At 37.1% G+C, this 16,751-nt stretch overlaps 2 protein-coding genes across 2 annotated transcripts; both read right to left on the bottom strand.

Annotated features, from left to right (window-relative positions):
• Window positions 1–3,695: 3,695 nt before the first annotated feature.
• LOC121800634 lies at window positions 3,696–4,824 on the bottom strand. Its single transcript, XM_042200161.1, has 4 exons — window positions 4,732–4,824; window positions 4,571–4,635; window positions 3,865–4,267; window positions 3,696–3,743 (listed from the first exon to the last, which is right to left on the bottom strand). The coding sequence occupies exons 1-4, from the start codon at window positions 4,822–4,824 to the stop codon at window positions 3,696–3,698; spliced, it is 609 nt and encodes a 202-aa protein (XP_042056095.1).
• Window positions 4,825–12,166: 7,342 nt separating this feature from the next.
• Window positions 12,167–14,747, bottom strand: LOC121801504 (IRK-interacting protein-like). The gene is made up of 2 exons (XM_042201007.1): window positions 14,242–14,747; window positions 12,167–13,688 (listed from the first exon to the last, which is right to left on the bottom strand). Exons 1-2 carry the CDS (start codon window positions 14,431–14,433, stop codon window positions 12,318–12,320), a joined length of 1,563 nt encoding a protein of 520 aa, XP_042056941.1. The 5' UTR covers window positions 14,434–14,747; the 3' UTR covers window positions 12,167–12,317.
• Window positions 14,748–16,751: the final 2,004 nt, after the last annotated feature.

Genomic DNA, 16,751 nt, shown 5'->3' with positions numbered 1-16,751 from the left:
AAAAGGTAAGGTGAATCAATTGGATAAGAGCTTGGAATTGTGCATCGGATCCTTGAGTTCTACAATTTTTCCATATTATCTTTCATATCATTATCATACCGTGTTCTCTTGTTCTTAACTGTTATTTGCTTAGTATATGCTTTTATTAGTTGTTAGAACAAACCAAACTTCACTTGATTGTCTAAATAGTAGTTGATTTTTGTTCGTGGTAGTTAAGTTGATACAAAATTGTCTCTGTGGGATACGATACTCTTGCTTACTGATTGCTACACTTGCCCCGTACACTTGCGGGTATTACTTGTGTTAAAATAAGTCGAGTCACAGTGGTGTTGGCTTCGGCTACAATGGAGACTTCAAAATCGACTGTGACGATGAGCAGTGGGCTCAAATAGTGAAGGTACAATGCATATGCTTGCTTTGATTTATTTAGTGAAGGTAAATGCACATGCTTGCTTTGATTTGTTTATTATAAATGTGTAAATAGATATGCTTCAATCATTTTTAATTCAATTGAAGAAATTTTGTGATTGTATTTGGACTCACTTAAATTTCTAATATCATCTCACAGCATGATCAGAATGCTCGCGGTATGCGCAATAAGGCTTGGCCTTATTTGGAACAGTGGAAAGAAATCTTTGGAAAAGACCGCGCTAATAGAGCTGGGGTTGAGGATGTCATGGATGCAGTGAACAGCCTATACTCCCGCCAGAATCTCAACCCCTCCAATGGTTCTTAGGACTACAACGTGAGCTTGGATGACCTTTCTGCCACTAAGCCAATGTCCAAACAGTCCACACCGGACGAGGTGGGTGAAAGCTCGCCTCAGAGTACCAAGAGTACCAAGGTTGCTGTGTCTGACAAAAGCTCGGGCAGAAAGCGGAAGCATGATGACTCCCTCGATGCTTTAGTCGAGCTCTTAAGCAAGATGCACGAGGACACTAACACCAGGCTGGAGTGCTTGTCCATGCGGATAGGTTATGAATTTGACCTGACCAAGGCCCAGAAGGATGTGTATGATTTGCTTGGAACTATCCCGGGACTGACCATGGATCAGAAATTTGATGCTGGTGAGATAATTCTTGAGAAGGTGGAACATCTCAATTTCTTCATGAGGTTGCCTGAGTGTGCTCATCTTCCCTACGTGATGCGTGTGCTTGAGAAGCGGCGTGCTAACTGATTTGGCTGTGCTCGCCTTTTGGACTTAAATTTTTGTCATCGAGTGGATTATATATTATTGCCTCGATGAGGGTAGCTTATTGTTGTCTATTTATGTAAGAACAACTAATTCCCACTTCAAGCTTTAGCTTTAGATGTCCGGTGTGGACGAACCTTGATTCTAACTATTTTTGGTGCCTTAGATGGTACGTTGTGATCTTATAATGGCTTTAGGAATTGACTTATGTTGGTGGAAATTACTTTGCATGGCGTCTAGTTTGTTTCAATTGATTTGTTATCCAACCATTTATATGATTCTTAATCATTTTTAAAGAAGAATCATTAATTTAATTGCACCTTACAAAAGTCCCCTTCACTGGAACTAAAATAATATCACACGTACTAATTTTTTTGTAATATGTAAACTAAAAAAATCATGATAGATGACTAGAAACATGGATAATACTAGTTAAGTTTTCTTAATAAGTCCGACACATATATTGCAAATTACAAAACAACAGATCAACAAAAAGCTACCTTCATCGAGGTAGCCTTAAACAACAACTTCAACATATCAAATGCAAACAGTGGTCCCATGTTGTATAACACAACAAAGTTGGAAAAGTTGGGCACTGCTAGATAATAATACATCCTACTAAAATCATTTAAAGACAATAGCCCCAATGAAATATTCCAGCAACATAATTTTCATGGTGGCTTAAATATAGATATGATTTTATCGGTCTACTTTTTTGCCCATTTGTATGGCTTGAAGATGATGCACACGAACTACCTTGGGGAGAGGCATAGGGTGGCGAGTGTTTCATGAGGATGCGAGTGGAGGCCTGTGCAGTGCTTCTTTTATATTCCAACTTTCCATTGGCGCCCGGAGAATAGTAACCACTTCCCTCGTTGGCGGACGCTTCGTCAAATAATTTGCGTCTCATTTTCGGAACGCCTTCTAGAACAGGAGAAGACACAGATTCACTCCGAGTAGGTGTGTGTTCGAACCTCGCAGCAGGCTCGACCCAGGCTGGGCTCTTTTCTACAGGCACCGTGGAGTCAGATAGGATGATTACCTCAACCTTTTTCTCGGTCTTGGCTACATTACCTCCAAAGATGGTATCCAGATTGTTGAACTCAGGGTCAACAATGTAGTAGTATGCACCTGCCAGCTTGTTCTCCTACTTTGTTGACATAGTGGTTAAATAGAAAACATCCACCAAATAGACTTTAGCATGTGCACGATTAATGAGAAAAGTATGAGAGTTTAAGGGAAGAAGAGCGTGTCAAACCTTTAAGATGTCCTTCCAAGCAGACTCCGGACTTGTGATAACATATGTGTTGACATTCCAATGGATGCCGGAGGCAGCAAGTACCTCTGTGAACGAGCGGTAGCGACGCTCGAAGAATAGCCACCTTCCATACACATCATCCCACGAAAATAGTATCCCAACCTCAGCATTAATAACATCAATTACCTCACAGATGAATTCTGGTGGTATCACTACCCCATTCCATTTTGCAGTCTTCTTCATTTTGATGATGGTACGTAGCATGACTTCGTCGATCTCCGCTGTCCAATTGGACTTGTAGAGAAAGACACTTTGCGGTGGAATGTAGCTAGCCATTGTAACTCTATAAGAAAATGGATTTGTTGTGTCTGAGTAAACAACACTCCTTTCACTTCTTATATAGAGGAGCAGTGAAGATCTAATCCACATCTTCATGGGGGCATGCATGAGCAGGCTATCCTGCTGTGTGTGAATGCACCTTACAATAAGAATAGGTTTTCACAGAGAGGGTGATTGTGTGTTGAAGACTCACAAAGATTTTGTAGCTGAGACAATATATTTTCCATTTCGGTGTGTATGAACTAAATTTGGTAAAAGAGTCTTTAAATTAAAATGGGTGAAAGTGTCTTAAATAACCAACTATATTTTTTTGATAGCTCCACAATTAAATTTGGTGAGAGAGATGAATTAAAGTTGGTGAAATTTTCATAAATAACCAGCTATATTTTTTTGATAGCTCCACAATTAAATTTGGTGAAAGAGTTGATTTAAAGTGGGTGTAAGTGTCTTTAATAACCAGCTAAATTTATTTGACAACTCCAGCAACTACAATTGATTAGATTCCTTCACATTTTGTGATTTGCACACTCACAGTCGAGCACTAATGCTGATTTGGTGAATATGTGGTTTATTAATTTCATCCTAAAATAAAGTCTTTTTCTATTTATATTTTGAATGTAAAGAACAAATGCAAAGCAGTAATACAGAAATACAACCTTCTATAAGTTCCCACATGAATAAAATTCATTCTCAAAGTAGTAGTACACAAATACAACCTTCCATAATTTTCCACATTAATAAAAACCATTCTCAAGTCAGTAGTACACAAATACAACCTTCCATAAGTTCCCACATTAATAAAAAACCATTCTCAAGTCAATTAGGTCGGAATCCAGTACAAAAACAACTATATAAAGCGAACAACTTGTACTACTGAACAAGAATAATCTCAAATTATAGCTAAAATCATTCTTCACCAACAATGTCATCCATATTTGCTCCATTATGATGACCCTGGAGAAAAAATTGAAGTCAGGTGAAATTTATCATCACCACATCTGAAGATATATACACACAAGCTTAATTGACATGACACTTTAGCATGTGTGTGATATTGTGCACCAAGTTGAAATACTTGAGCCCACATATCACGAGCCATTGTGTCTCTGTATTGGTTCCACTCCGACGACAGTTCGACAACATCAATATACTCAATGTCATCGGTCTCCTCCACTGTGTCAAAATGTTCAAACAAACCTTCGAGCTGTTGTTCTATCGGATCGACAACCATCTCTCCACGTATGAAGTTATGCAACAGAAAGCAACACATGATCAACCGAATATGTACTTTCAGCGGGTAGAAAAAAGGGCTTCGAATTATTCCCCACCTCATCTTGAGAACTGCAAATGCTCGCTCAATAATGTTACGAGCTTTTGTGTGGCGCAAATTGAACATCTCATGTTTGTCACGTGGTCGCTCTTTAGCTGGGCCACATTCCTTTAAGTGATATCGAACTCCCTTGAAAGGTGTTAAAAACCTTCACTATTTGCGTACCCATTATCACACAAGTAAAAATTCCCTGAGGTTCGATAATGACACCAAGTTAACAGTCACAAGAGTATAATTAGTCTATCAAGCCTAAAAATAACATAGTTGAGAGGTATGTCAGCAATTGGTACCTTTAGGCACGCGCAAGCCATTTGTACGATTGATTGCGTCACATAAAACCCTTGCATCTCCTGTGGATCCTTCCCATCTGGGCAGTACATAGACAAATCGCATGCGTCGATCACACGCAGCCAATGTGTTAGTAGATATTTGGCCTTTCCTAGTCCTATACCTAGGTTTAACGTCACTGCCAACTAACACGTTTATGTACGTGCCATCGAGTGCACCTAGGCAGCCCTGCATAAAATCACATAAAATAATTAATTCCCCACATTGCACTACAAAATGTAATTAAGGATTGCTTGAAAATCGATTGGGGATTATGAAACAGACCTTGAACCATTTCCACCGCGAGTCGACACAATCTTCTTTAACAGGGTCAGGTTTCACCAAGAACAATGAGTGCATGTTAAGCACAGCTCGCATAACGACATGCACATAGGTGGATACCGTGTGGCCTGATCTCCAGAAAAGGAACCGGACAACCTTATTTTTTTGGTGATGGGCTATTATACTGAGAAATATAGCAACTTGTTCTTTAAGATTCCCAACTGTCTAAAAAGCTGACACAACCTGCCGAAAGAATTACGGTCCATGCGCAGATTCACCAAGCAGTCAATGTCAGACACATGAACGAGCCTATTCAAGTAATGGATTTGGGCAGGAATCCTTCCGAGAATGGTATAGGGCACTCTTTGGAATGACGTACTCGCACCAACTCTACGTTTCATAATTAATATGACACAAATTCATTGAATTTAAAACATACAGATAATGTCATCAATCAATTGAGCAATAGAGGCGTCCCGTTTCACTAAGCGAGGCATCTTCGCTGTGACACATATCAAGAAATTGTAAAAATTAGAGCCACTTTTAAATTGAACTTTTTTCCCAAAAATGAATAGCTTCATCGTATGAAATGATTCACAATACCATATCAAGTGTGAGCATGGTAGCTAGACATATTCCACTGAAAATTGAAGTAGCACAAAAACTGATTTGGAACATTGTTTTGAAAATTAACTATAAAGTGTTAAATATGAAAAAAAATATGAATTTTCTCTATACCTAAGGTCGATCAAGGATATTGCATATTGAAGAAGCTATAATTTAAAATTTGTTCAACATAATAAATCGCAAGTATGAAATGTGGTTTCATATTGGGCAATAATCAGATAGTGTGCTAGATTTGAGACATGTATAAAGCAAAACACAACAGTTAAATCAATTGTAGCAGGTTTTGAATTTGATTAACTTACCGTGCTTCGTTGGATATAGCAGCAGGGCGAGTCTACGGCTAAAACAATCGAACTCACACAAAGGTCCTGGCAGTGGAACCTCAATCTTCAACTGAGTTACGGCGATGATATTTGAAAAAGCTTGAAACCTTAGTCTTATGCATATGAGAAAAAAGAGAGAAGAATGAGATTTTACGGAAAGGGATTTAAGTTTTTGATGTGGAGGGTAAAATAGTGATTTTACATATTTTGCTGGGTGCAGGAATCTAGGCAGGAAATAAACGGAGCCTCTGAGTGCGATTATTATTCTGCATTTTACGTGATAAAAAGCTCAGGCCCTTTAGTTTTAAGAAGGCCCAACAGTAAATCATTAATGAAAACCAAACAATAGATATATCATGAAATTGGGCCTTTATCTTGAAATATCGGACAAACCAAACTGGTCCAAAGTATAATGGACCACAACCAAAATTTTTAACTCTTTGTCAGTCTAATTCATACAGTAGCTAATCAATCATTGGCTCACTAAGAGCATCTCCAATAGCTTAGGACGTCAAATAGCCCTCAAATAGCCTTCACACTGCCACATCATCAGCACTACAATTCTCCTGCCACATCAGCTTGCCACATCAACTGGACATCAAATAGCCCTCACATAGCCTTCACACTACCTATCCACATCACTAATAACAATTATATAATTTAATTTACAATCGTAGCAACATACGGAATTTAATTTACGAGACAAATACGGAAAAATACTATTAAAATTTTTTCATTTCGTTTTTAAATCCACGGAATTGAAATAATTATAATCAATACTCTTAATTAATTCAAAAGGGTATCAGCCCAACCCTTCTGGGCCCAAAACAAATAATTAAGATTGGCCCAATTGCTTTAAAACAAAAATCAGCCCCAACTCCTTTAAAAAAATCCTTCCATTCTCGGTCAACTCCTTCTTCTCCCTCTCGGTCAACTCCTTCTTCTCCACATTTCCACTTCCATTCTCCATTAAAAACAGTCGAAAAATTAAAAAAAAAATAAAATAAAATCGGACGCCGTCGGCGTGGGCACGCCGATTGTGACGCCTATTTAGCCGACGCCGATTTCGCCGACGCCCAATGGTTCGGCGTCAGACCGGCGTCGGCGAAAAATCGGCGTCGCCGGTTATTGGAGATGCTCTAAAACCTCCAGTGTTGGTTACTAACCTATCATGATAAGCCGAACATATGTGGGTGTGCCAAATTAGAATTGGAATTCAATAAAATTGTGTTTGGTATAATTAATGAATTGATATAAAATTGTATTATAATTTCAAATTTTTAGTTTGGTAATTCAAAACAAAGAATTTGGAATTAAGTTAGAATTCAATTTAAAATTTAAAATTTTAAATATTCCATCTGTCTCCAATTAATTGTCCACTTTTGCTTTTTTCGTTCGTCCCCTATTAATTGTACTTTCACTTTTTTACTATAAATGGTAAGTAGACTCACATTCTACTAACTCATTTCACTCACATTTTAACTTTTTCAACTCACTTTCTTTTACATTTCTTAAAACCCGTACTGAAATCAAAATAGATAATTATTAGGGGACGAAGGGAGCAATTATTTTTTAATACTCTCTCCGTCCTATAATAGATGTCACACTTTCCTTTTTAGTTTGATACAATGAATAATTGATTGTCAAATTGCCAATTGCTAAAATATTCTTTCAAACTTCTTGCACAAGACTTGTGAAATTTCTTCTCTGCAGAAATCAGAATCGGCGTGTAAGTGTTAAAACGTGAACTACTGTCTACTCCTATTTTAATAGGTTAAAATGTGGTCTACTCATATTAGAATTGGGTCAATTAAAAGTGGGTTCAATTCTAGAATTAATGAGTAAAAGGAAGCCCAAACTGTAAAGCCCAATTGTAAAAGCAGGCAGCCCAAATTAGCAATCTTTCTTCCTTCTTCTCTGCAAAAAACGGCGACGCTGGGCAGCAGGGCAGGAGACCTTCTTCTCTGCAAAATCGGCGACGCGGGGCAGGAGATTGGCGGTGTGGGGTCGGCGGCTGAGGGAGGGCATTATCCGGCGATTCTCCGGGGACAGCGGTGGGGTCGGCCGACCCCCCCCCCAACCCCACCTAGATCCGCCGATGCTCGAGAGTGATTCGGCATCAGGAGACGTGTTAAAGTAGGGCAAATTTTGCAGAACGAAGGTGGTAGTACATTTTTATAGCAAAAACACATGTTTTTATTGGTACATGAAAGATTTAAAAAACAAGTAGGAGTATATATGATAGGGAGATGGAGTATAATGCAAACAACATTAATTAGTGGACAATGTAGATAGCAAATTGCATTATAGACTATCTATTTTGCATTATAGTGTTTTTATTGTACATTATACCGTTGTTATTTTGGATTATATGTGACACATAGCAACATTAATATAAAAACACGTTATAACTACTACTTTTTCCGTTCCAAAAGAATATACACTTTGGATTCGACATGATTTTTAATACAAAATTAATAAAGTAAGAGAGAGGTAGAGAGAAAAAAATGAATTAAAGTATTGTTAGTGGAGAATGAGTTTCACCTTATTAGAGAGAAAATAATTTTTAAAATTAGAAAGTGTATATTCTTGTGGGACGGACTTAAAAGGAAAGACTGCATATTCTTATGGGACGGAAGGAGCATAAGATTAGTTCCTTTGCATTCTAGTATTTGTATATCCTTAATTATACTCCATCCGTCCACGAAAAATAGGACATATTGTGAATGACAAGGGTTTTAATGTGGAATTGGTAAAGTAAAAGAGAAGGGGAAAAAGTAAAAGAGAAGTAGTGTTAGTGGAATGTGAGGTCATATTATTAGTACTCCTTTTTCGTCGACGGAGAGAGTACATGATACTATACTGTATTATACATTTACTCAACTAGTCAAAACTAATTATACATGCTGTTAGTGAGTTATTGCCGGAAAAACATTGTTTAAGTACGTTCAAGAGTGACTTATTTTATAGACTAACATTTATACTACTATTCGTTCTGTTAAGAATATTAGTATTCTGTCCCACATCGGTGATGTGACATAGCCTAGCTTAGTGTCTTGTATTATATATATGTGGCATTTGTTAAGTAATAAAACACACCAAATACACTACTACTTTCTCTACTATGTCTATTTACTTTTCCGCTTATATCTATATTTTATTGTTCTACATGGTATCAGAGCGGATTCGAATCCGTCTCTAGAAAATTAGGTTTCCAAAAAAAAATAAAAAAAATAGGGTTTCTGCCGCTGCCCGCTCTACTATCCCCACTCTGCTCTTCCGTCACTACTCTACTCTACCCGAAATTATGTTTTGTTCTGTTCTACTGCGCTATTATGCCCAAACTAGGGTTTGCGGTGTTGCTGCTCTACTCTGCCCAAATTTGGGTTTCTGCCACTACTATATTGCACAACTGCTCTTCTCTGCCCAAACTAGGGTTTCTGACTTTGTTGCATTCTGCACTATTATGGTGCTGCTATACCACTCTTTCTGAAATTACCTTTCTGCTATGCTCTACTCTGCCACTCTGCCCAAACTAGGGTTTTACGTTGCTGCATTCTGCGCTATTATTTGCATGTTGTTCTACTCCTGCTCCGTTGCTCTGCGCTATTATCTGTCTGCGCTCTTACTTGCTTTTTTTCTACCTGCGCTCTTGTCAGCAGTTATTATTCTACTCCTACAGTTATCCTGTTGTTACAGTTGCTACTCTGCTACAACTGTCACTACTACGCTGCATCTACTACTTCTGCTCTACAATTGCTACTCTGCTACAACTGTCATTGCCCTGCATCTGCTACTTCTGCTACAGTTGCAACAACTGCCCTACAACTTCTGCTACAGTTGCAACAACTGCCCTACAGCTGCTACTCTGCTACAGCTGATACTACTACCCTGCATCTGCTACAGTTGCAACTACTGTCCAGCTGCTACTCTGCTACAGCTGACACTAACTACCATGCATCTGCTACTCTACTGCACTTGCTACTACTGCTCTGCATCTGCTACTATTGCTGCTACAACTGCCCTATAGTTGCTGCTACAACTTATGCAACAGCTGCAACTACTGTTGCCCTATAGTTTCGGCTACTACTATTGCTGTCGATGTTTGAGGAAAAACATTTTTTGAGAACTTTGTACCAAGCTGGACAATATAGATGTTCCAACTTGAGGGGGAGTGTTAAGAATATTAGTATTCTATCCAACATCGGTGATGTGACATAGCCTAGCTTAGTGTCTTGTACTATATATATGTGGCCTGTGTTGAGTAATAAAACACACCAAATACACTACTACTTTCTCTATTATGTCTATTTACTTTTCCGCTTATATATATTTTACTGTTCTACACGTTCTATTTCGATGTAGTTTCAATTCATTGTATGTATATATTTCGTGCTCGTATTTCATGTTATTTTGTTGATGTGTGTGACTATAGTAAAATATAATATTTCCTTTGTTCTAAGATAATTGAGTCATATTCATGTTCAAGTTATCTTTTTTTATAATTATTCTCTTCACTTTAACTTTTTAACACATCAATTTTTTAAATTTTATGCCTAAGAAATGTCTCAACAATCTTTGGACGGAGGCACTATAATATTTTACCATGTTAGTCATTTTTTACCAAGATATTTTTTTCTTTTTTAAAGAGGATCAAGTGATTAATAATGGTGTTCCCATCCACCTCATGATGATTCGAACCCGATTTATTGGTTGGAGGAGAAACATTTTACAAATTGCACTGCAATTCATTGTCATCATTTTTTTTACCAAGAATGTCACATGGTACAATGTATCAAATCTACATGTGCATTTCTGATCAACTATCAAATTTGATAATCTTATGACATAGAGGAATTGGGTAAAACTATCCACTTATATAGTTTTATTTGCATATTACATACTCCAGTAGTTATTTAATTTATAGATCTAGAGAAATTTATAGAGATTACAAAAACGAATGATACTTATATTTTATTTATAGATCTAGGTGATAATTGGTTATGTGTGCATAGGCCTTCACGAATAAATTTAACAAACGTAAGTATTATTATAATTACAAATATGACGCAAGCTGTAACCTAATATACATACTAACATACATAAGATATGATGCATACAAGATTTCAAGGCTAAATAAGTTTATTTTGGAACCATTTAGGTGGAATTGTTGGAGACTGACTCCATAATACATACTTTTCATTATGCAGGTGATGTTTGCGCATTTTAGTTACGCACCACACATTGTAAGAATGCGTATTTCCTATATTATGGACTTTATTGTGGGACGAAGATAGTATATTTTATCTTCCGAATAAGAAAATTAATGTTGGCCTTCGGGGGACACACGTCAAGACTTTTACTAGGTCTTGGTCCTCCATCTACCTTGATAATAGTAAGTAGTAAGAATAAATTTCAGTCTGTCATTCTAATTTCGTTGTTTTATTAACAAATATACGATGACACTTTAAATTTGAAACTATACACTGAGTCATTTTGTTCATCCTTCGTTGTTTTTAAATTTAACTTGCAAAAATTATGCTCATTAGCAAAAAAAATGTGATCAGTAAGAACTAAATCAGGATGAGTGTATTTTTCAATTTATTTCAGAATAATTGTCATTTAATGTCAATTTTACAATTATTTATATTGATATACTATAAATTTATAGTAACTTTTTTATTTTTTGATCAAAAATAAAATTAATATAACAAAATAAAATATAATAGGATAATAAAACCATATAACTTAGTACAAATTATGTCATTTTAATCAACATTCTAGAATATTGGGAGGGAGAAGTGATGACTTTTACGGGATCTTGGTGTTACATTTTTCTTGTGGTTAGAATGTACCACAGTCCACATTCAATAGAAAAAAAAAATGACTACAGGCCACAGCTGAGTTGTGGCGTGGCAGGAGGTGCGGGTTGTGGATGCTCTAAACGATGAACTTTAGATTCTTAATCAATTATTGGAATGCTTATTCCGCGTAAAAGCCTTAAATATCCAGTGTGTTCACTAAAATCCGACAAGGCTTACGGTTTATATTACTTCTACTCCTATTTAAAATATTCTTATAAATAGAATGAATTCTTTTATAAACAAAAGCTAATCGATAATTGTAAACAACGGTCCTTATGGTGAGTCCATTGTCCTAATAAATAAGATTAGGCGGAAGCCCAAAGAATACGAGAAAATAAAACCCAAGTAAAACAATAGAAATGGAAGGAGTTGTAAAACAGAGTAGAAAGCCTATTTTACCATTATGCTACATTCTACTAAGTTGTTCGTTTATTAATTTATAGAGACGTCAATTTAGACCGAATCACATGAATGAAATCGCTAAATTTATAGGTACTCGCTGAAAAAACATAACCCAATCAAAATTTGGGCTAGCCAGAATGGATTGACGTGACGGATTAACTGTGTTGTTCTATAAAAAGGTGAATAATTGGGGGTCATTAGTCCAAACATAGTTTCCGACCATTTCCATTTTAACTTAGTGTTTGAGAAAAACACACATACATAATGAATTTGGTGCAGCTTATGTACCAAATCAATACAACAAAAGGGTTTTAAAAAATAGAATGGAAAATAAGTAGTAGCTAAGACAGATTCGTATAAAAATGACAAGAGATTAGGACACAGATTTATAATATCTGCAGAGAACCTTGCACCTAAGCACTTGATCAAGCACATAAAATCCAGGCATCACCATGATTTTGACTCTACTACTACTATTACTACTCCCACTCCCACCTTGTGATGATCTCTGCCTTTCTCCAAACATATCCTCCATATATGCTCCATCAAACCCCATATTCTCCTCCACTCTCAGAATCCTCAAAGGCTGCTCGAACGAAAGCGCCACCAAATGCAGCAGCCATATACATTTCGCAGCCACAAAGAACCCCTGCAGCAGCTGCTCCGGCCACGGCCTCGTGCACCCCAGCGTCCCAACAATGCCACTCATCTTATGATCACAGAACCTGCTCAACTCCTCACTATAATACTTGGTCCCTTTCCTCAGCACCTCGTTCCAGTCCAGGTCCCTCAACGCAATGAACGACTGGAACTGCGCCTGCCGGTGCTGCTCAGGGTCCAAGTGCTTCGTTGCCCCATTCCTCCTGAACACACAGTTCTCAAAGTCCTGGTACAGACACTGGTTTATGATGGCCTCCAAATGGTACACCACTGCCTTAGAGTGTTTTGAGGCGAGCGACAGCTTGTACGGCTGGAGCAGCGCGTTCAATCCGATGACCAGAGCCTCATCACTCTCCGAAACCTGCCACAACAGAGCCTTGCAGAACTGCCTCACTGATGACCTCGCTTCAGACACCATCTGCAAGAATCCCTCCACCATCACTTCCTCACTCACATTTTCATACAAGGATAATCTCTTAGTTTGTCTCAGAGCTTTCCTCAGCTCTTCACAGTGCCCCTCCAAATGCTCCAGCTTGCCCTTGAGCTCGCCCAGCGATGACCTCATCTCCGCGGCCTGACACAGCGCTGCATCCCGGCTCTCATTCGCCTCCGCCAGCTCCCTCCTCAGCCTCTCCACCCCAGCTCCGTCGCTCTTCTTCTTTAGCCTCAGCCACGAGGGCAGGGCGAGGCCTCTGGTCCGCGGGTGTGGGCGGAGGGAGGAGTGTGAGTCGGTCAAGGGGACGATGATGTTCGACTTCCCCCCTCTTCGGGATAGGCCTTGCTCGGGCTCGCAGCTTATAACTGCTGGTTTGCATTTGTTGCAAGAGGAGGAGGAGATCGATGCGATGTCGCCCCCCATGCTGTTTCTCCTTGACTTGGAGTGATGGTGTGGGGATGATCTAACTAGATCGGCAGGGCAGACATGTATGTTTGTGAGGCCTTTTCTTGAAGATTCATTCGCGCTTGTGTAGTCGGATATGAACGATTCCTCTGCGTTGCCAACTCCGTCGCACCAGCTCCCGGCGTAGCTTCGAGTGTCCATCATGATTTGCTGGTAGCCTGGTAATGGATCATCATCATAACTCTGTCCACATTTTCACCACAGAGTCAATGCCAATGTTTTCTAAATCAGTATTTTCATAACTTGCTTCATTGTGTGTAGTCTAAAATGGAGCTGTGTTTCCGCTTGTTCTTATCTGCACAATTTCTAACTCAGTTTGGTAGCCATATTTCCCTAAATCTAATGAAATTATCTGTTCGAAACACCCATCAATGTTAGCATAATCATCCAAAACTATGCAGAGTAGTAATTTAGCATAATTTTTAACTAGTCAAGACTCATCCTAAAATTCTTTATTGAATACTACTAATACTATAGGCTGATCTAACTAACTTCATTGATTCACATCGAATTTAAGAGTAGGATTGGAGAAGTTCTAATGACGAAGATAGGTAGCAATATTTATCGAAAAAACCATCTTAACCATACTAGAAGGAGAAGGATAATTTGGTAACATTAAACTTGTGAGGAGAACATCAACAACACAGATAATAGTAATACTCAAGATAAGATAATGAAAACATTGTTGAGCATTAATGAAGGAAGGAAAAGAAAAAGAGGGAAACACAATACATACAGGTGTGAAAACAGGGTAATCTTGAGCAGATAAATGCGAAGCATGACGCGAAATGGGGGAAGCAGATGGAATAGCAGCGGCGGCGGGGCTGTGCTGCTGCATTAGAGCAGCATGAAGAGCTCTCAACTCCGCCGCTTTCGCCATCGCCGCTTTAATACCACTGCCGCTCTCTTCTCTAAACACATCCGCCATTAATAACACTCTATCTATCGCCTCATTATTTGGATTTTATTCACAGGCAACAGGCCAAAACGGAATGAATGCAATCCAACGGCTGGAATTCGTTTGTACACACTCGTGAATCATATCATCTCGTAATCGCATCCACGGAAGAGTTGTAGAGAGAGAGAGAAGATTATTGAGGTATGTCGACGATTTTATCTGTCTGCTCTGAAGCAATTGAGAGAAAAGAAAAGAAAACTGAGTGCATGTGAACCCCAATATGCAAGAAGAGGCGAGGCCTATTGCTTTTCACTATTTTATGACATCCCTCATAGATTTGTTCTTACTTGCTTTCTTTATCCCTTTCTCTTTTAAATCCAACAAAAATCTATTTTTATCATTTTATGTGCAGTGGCTAAATCTGCTGTAACATGAAAATCACACAACAGTTCTATAATCCTGTTACTCAGATTTGATTTCTTTATCATTTTCTTTAATAAACTAAATATTCCATTCCTTCTTCAAGTAACTGTTTAAAGATGTGGTGTGTTGGTGCACTCTATATTAATTTCTGAATAATAATTTACCACCATTATCAAAATAGGTGATCTATTGACTCTCTATTATCGGTATAGTGTTATCTATTCAATGTGTATTATAGTCTTATCAAAAATTATTTAACCGGGATAAGTTTAATTTCATTATTTATTACTAAGCGGTTGTTGTGATTAGTCCTAGTTTATTAACTTATTTAGATCTATATTCTATACTATTAAAAATGTGATGGAGGCATAACATGACTAGTCTCTTAATTTGATGATTAATTCAGGACATGATTAAAATCACAAATAGAATGGACTCTTCTTTTCTTGCTATAAAGTGATTATGAAATCATATTGTCGATTGGGATTATCATAATTGTTTCCTAAAAATAAGCCATTTTACTTCCTACGACTAATCATGTTTCACACTATGGATTCACTAACCAATTTTTTTTCTATCATTATATTATGTCTTGCGATGATATTACAACGATGTATGAATCTGAACTTGGTGAATGCTAGTACCTTACAATCTATCGGAATAAAAAAAGGGAGCAAAAAGAGAAGATAAAATAAGTATATTTTGATAAGTAGACACATTTATAAATTAAAAACCTATGATCTAAGTATGTTGCATATAAATTTCAAGTTTGACTTATCTTTCCCTATGATATTGCACCGAGTCAGAAATTTACCCATTGCACAGTGACTATAGTTTGGTATAGATTATATATACTCCATAAATGGAGGGCAACTTACTCCATATGCTAAAAAATTAAAAAAAAATTACTCTATATGCAAAGTTAGGTAAAAAGAGGTGAGGGTGGAGGGGACAGAAAATTCAATTGCTTTCGTAATTTCATTTTCCTAGCTGCGCTTCACAACATGGAATTTTTGTTCCTTTTAAATATGGACCCAACCATAGATTCCAATAAATTCTGTACTTATCTGTTGGAAGTATCCGATCCAATAAAATCCCAACTAGTTTTTGTATAATATTTTATGCGACTAAAGGTCTATAGCTAAGAAATGGAGCAATCCCGATAATGTTGTAACGAAGAAATAATTCATTCTAGCCTTTATTAGATGCAGGACTTTTTTCGTGGCATAATACGGAGTAATATCATTCTGAGGTAACATATTTTAACATATGTAAATTTAATTAGAATTTAGATGAGAAAGTATTCATTTGCTAACAAATAGGAGTAAATTTAGAAAGTTATATATGCGTTTTGAGGTAAACTTTAAGGAATGAGCTTTATTTATTATTTTTAATAATGAAATTATATAGTATTCCGGATAGGATCATAGAGTTTTTGAAGTCATATATTCAAAAGTTCTAGTTTTATAAAATAAATAAATTATTAATTCAACCACTCCATCTCAAAAAAAGCAAACAAAGTTTGTCAACCTCCACATGCAAAAAGTGGTATACCGCTAGCAATTATCTCCTCGAAGAGAATTATTTATGTAATACTTTATATCATTATGCTAAACTCTCTTTCCAACTTAATATGATATACAGTATGATTTTTTTTCCATTAATTATAACATACTCCATATTTATTACTCTTCTACTTTCGTCCCTCCATTTTTTAAATGACTATACTAAATAGCATTAGTATCTTATTTCCCTTTTGTTATTTTTAATAATGAAGTTTTGTTATTTATAATAAATGAATTGTATATTCCATAAACTCATTTTACTCGCATTTTATTATAAAATAAAACTGTTAAGACATTTATTCATGAGCGTAGAGAAGAATACTAGCAGTATATTAGTTGAAAGTGAGGTTTTGCTATGAT

Source organism: Salvia splendens, chromosome 4, assembly GCF_004379255.2.
Source record: "Salvia splendens isolate huo1 chromosome 4, SspV2, whole genome shotgun sequence".
NCBI classification, from domain to species: Eukaryota; Viridiplantae; Streptophyta; class Magnoliopsida; order Lamiales; family Lamiaceae; genus Salvia; species Salvia splendens.
Note: the sequence above shows the minus strand (reverse complement) of the source record. Positions and strands in the feature narration are given on the sequence as shown.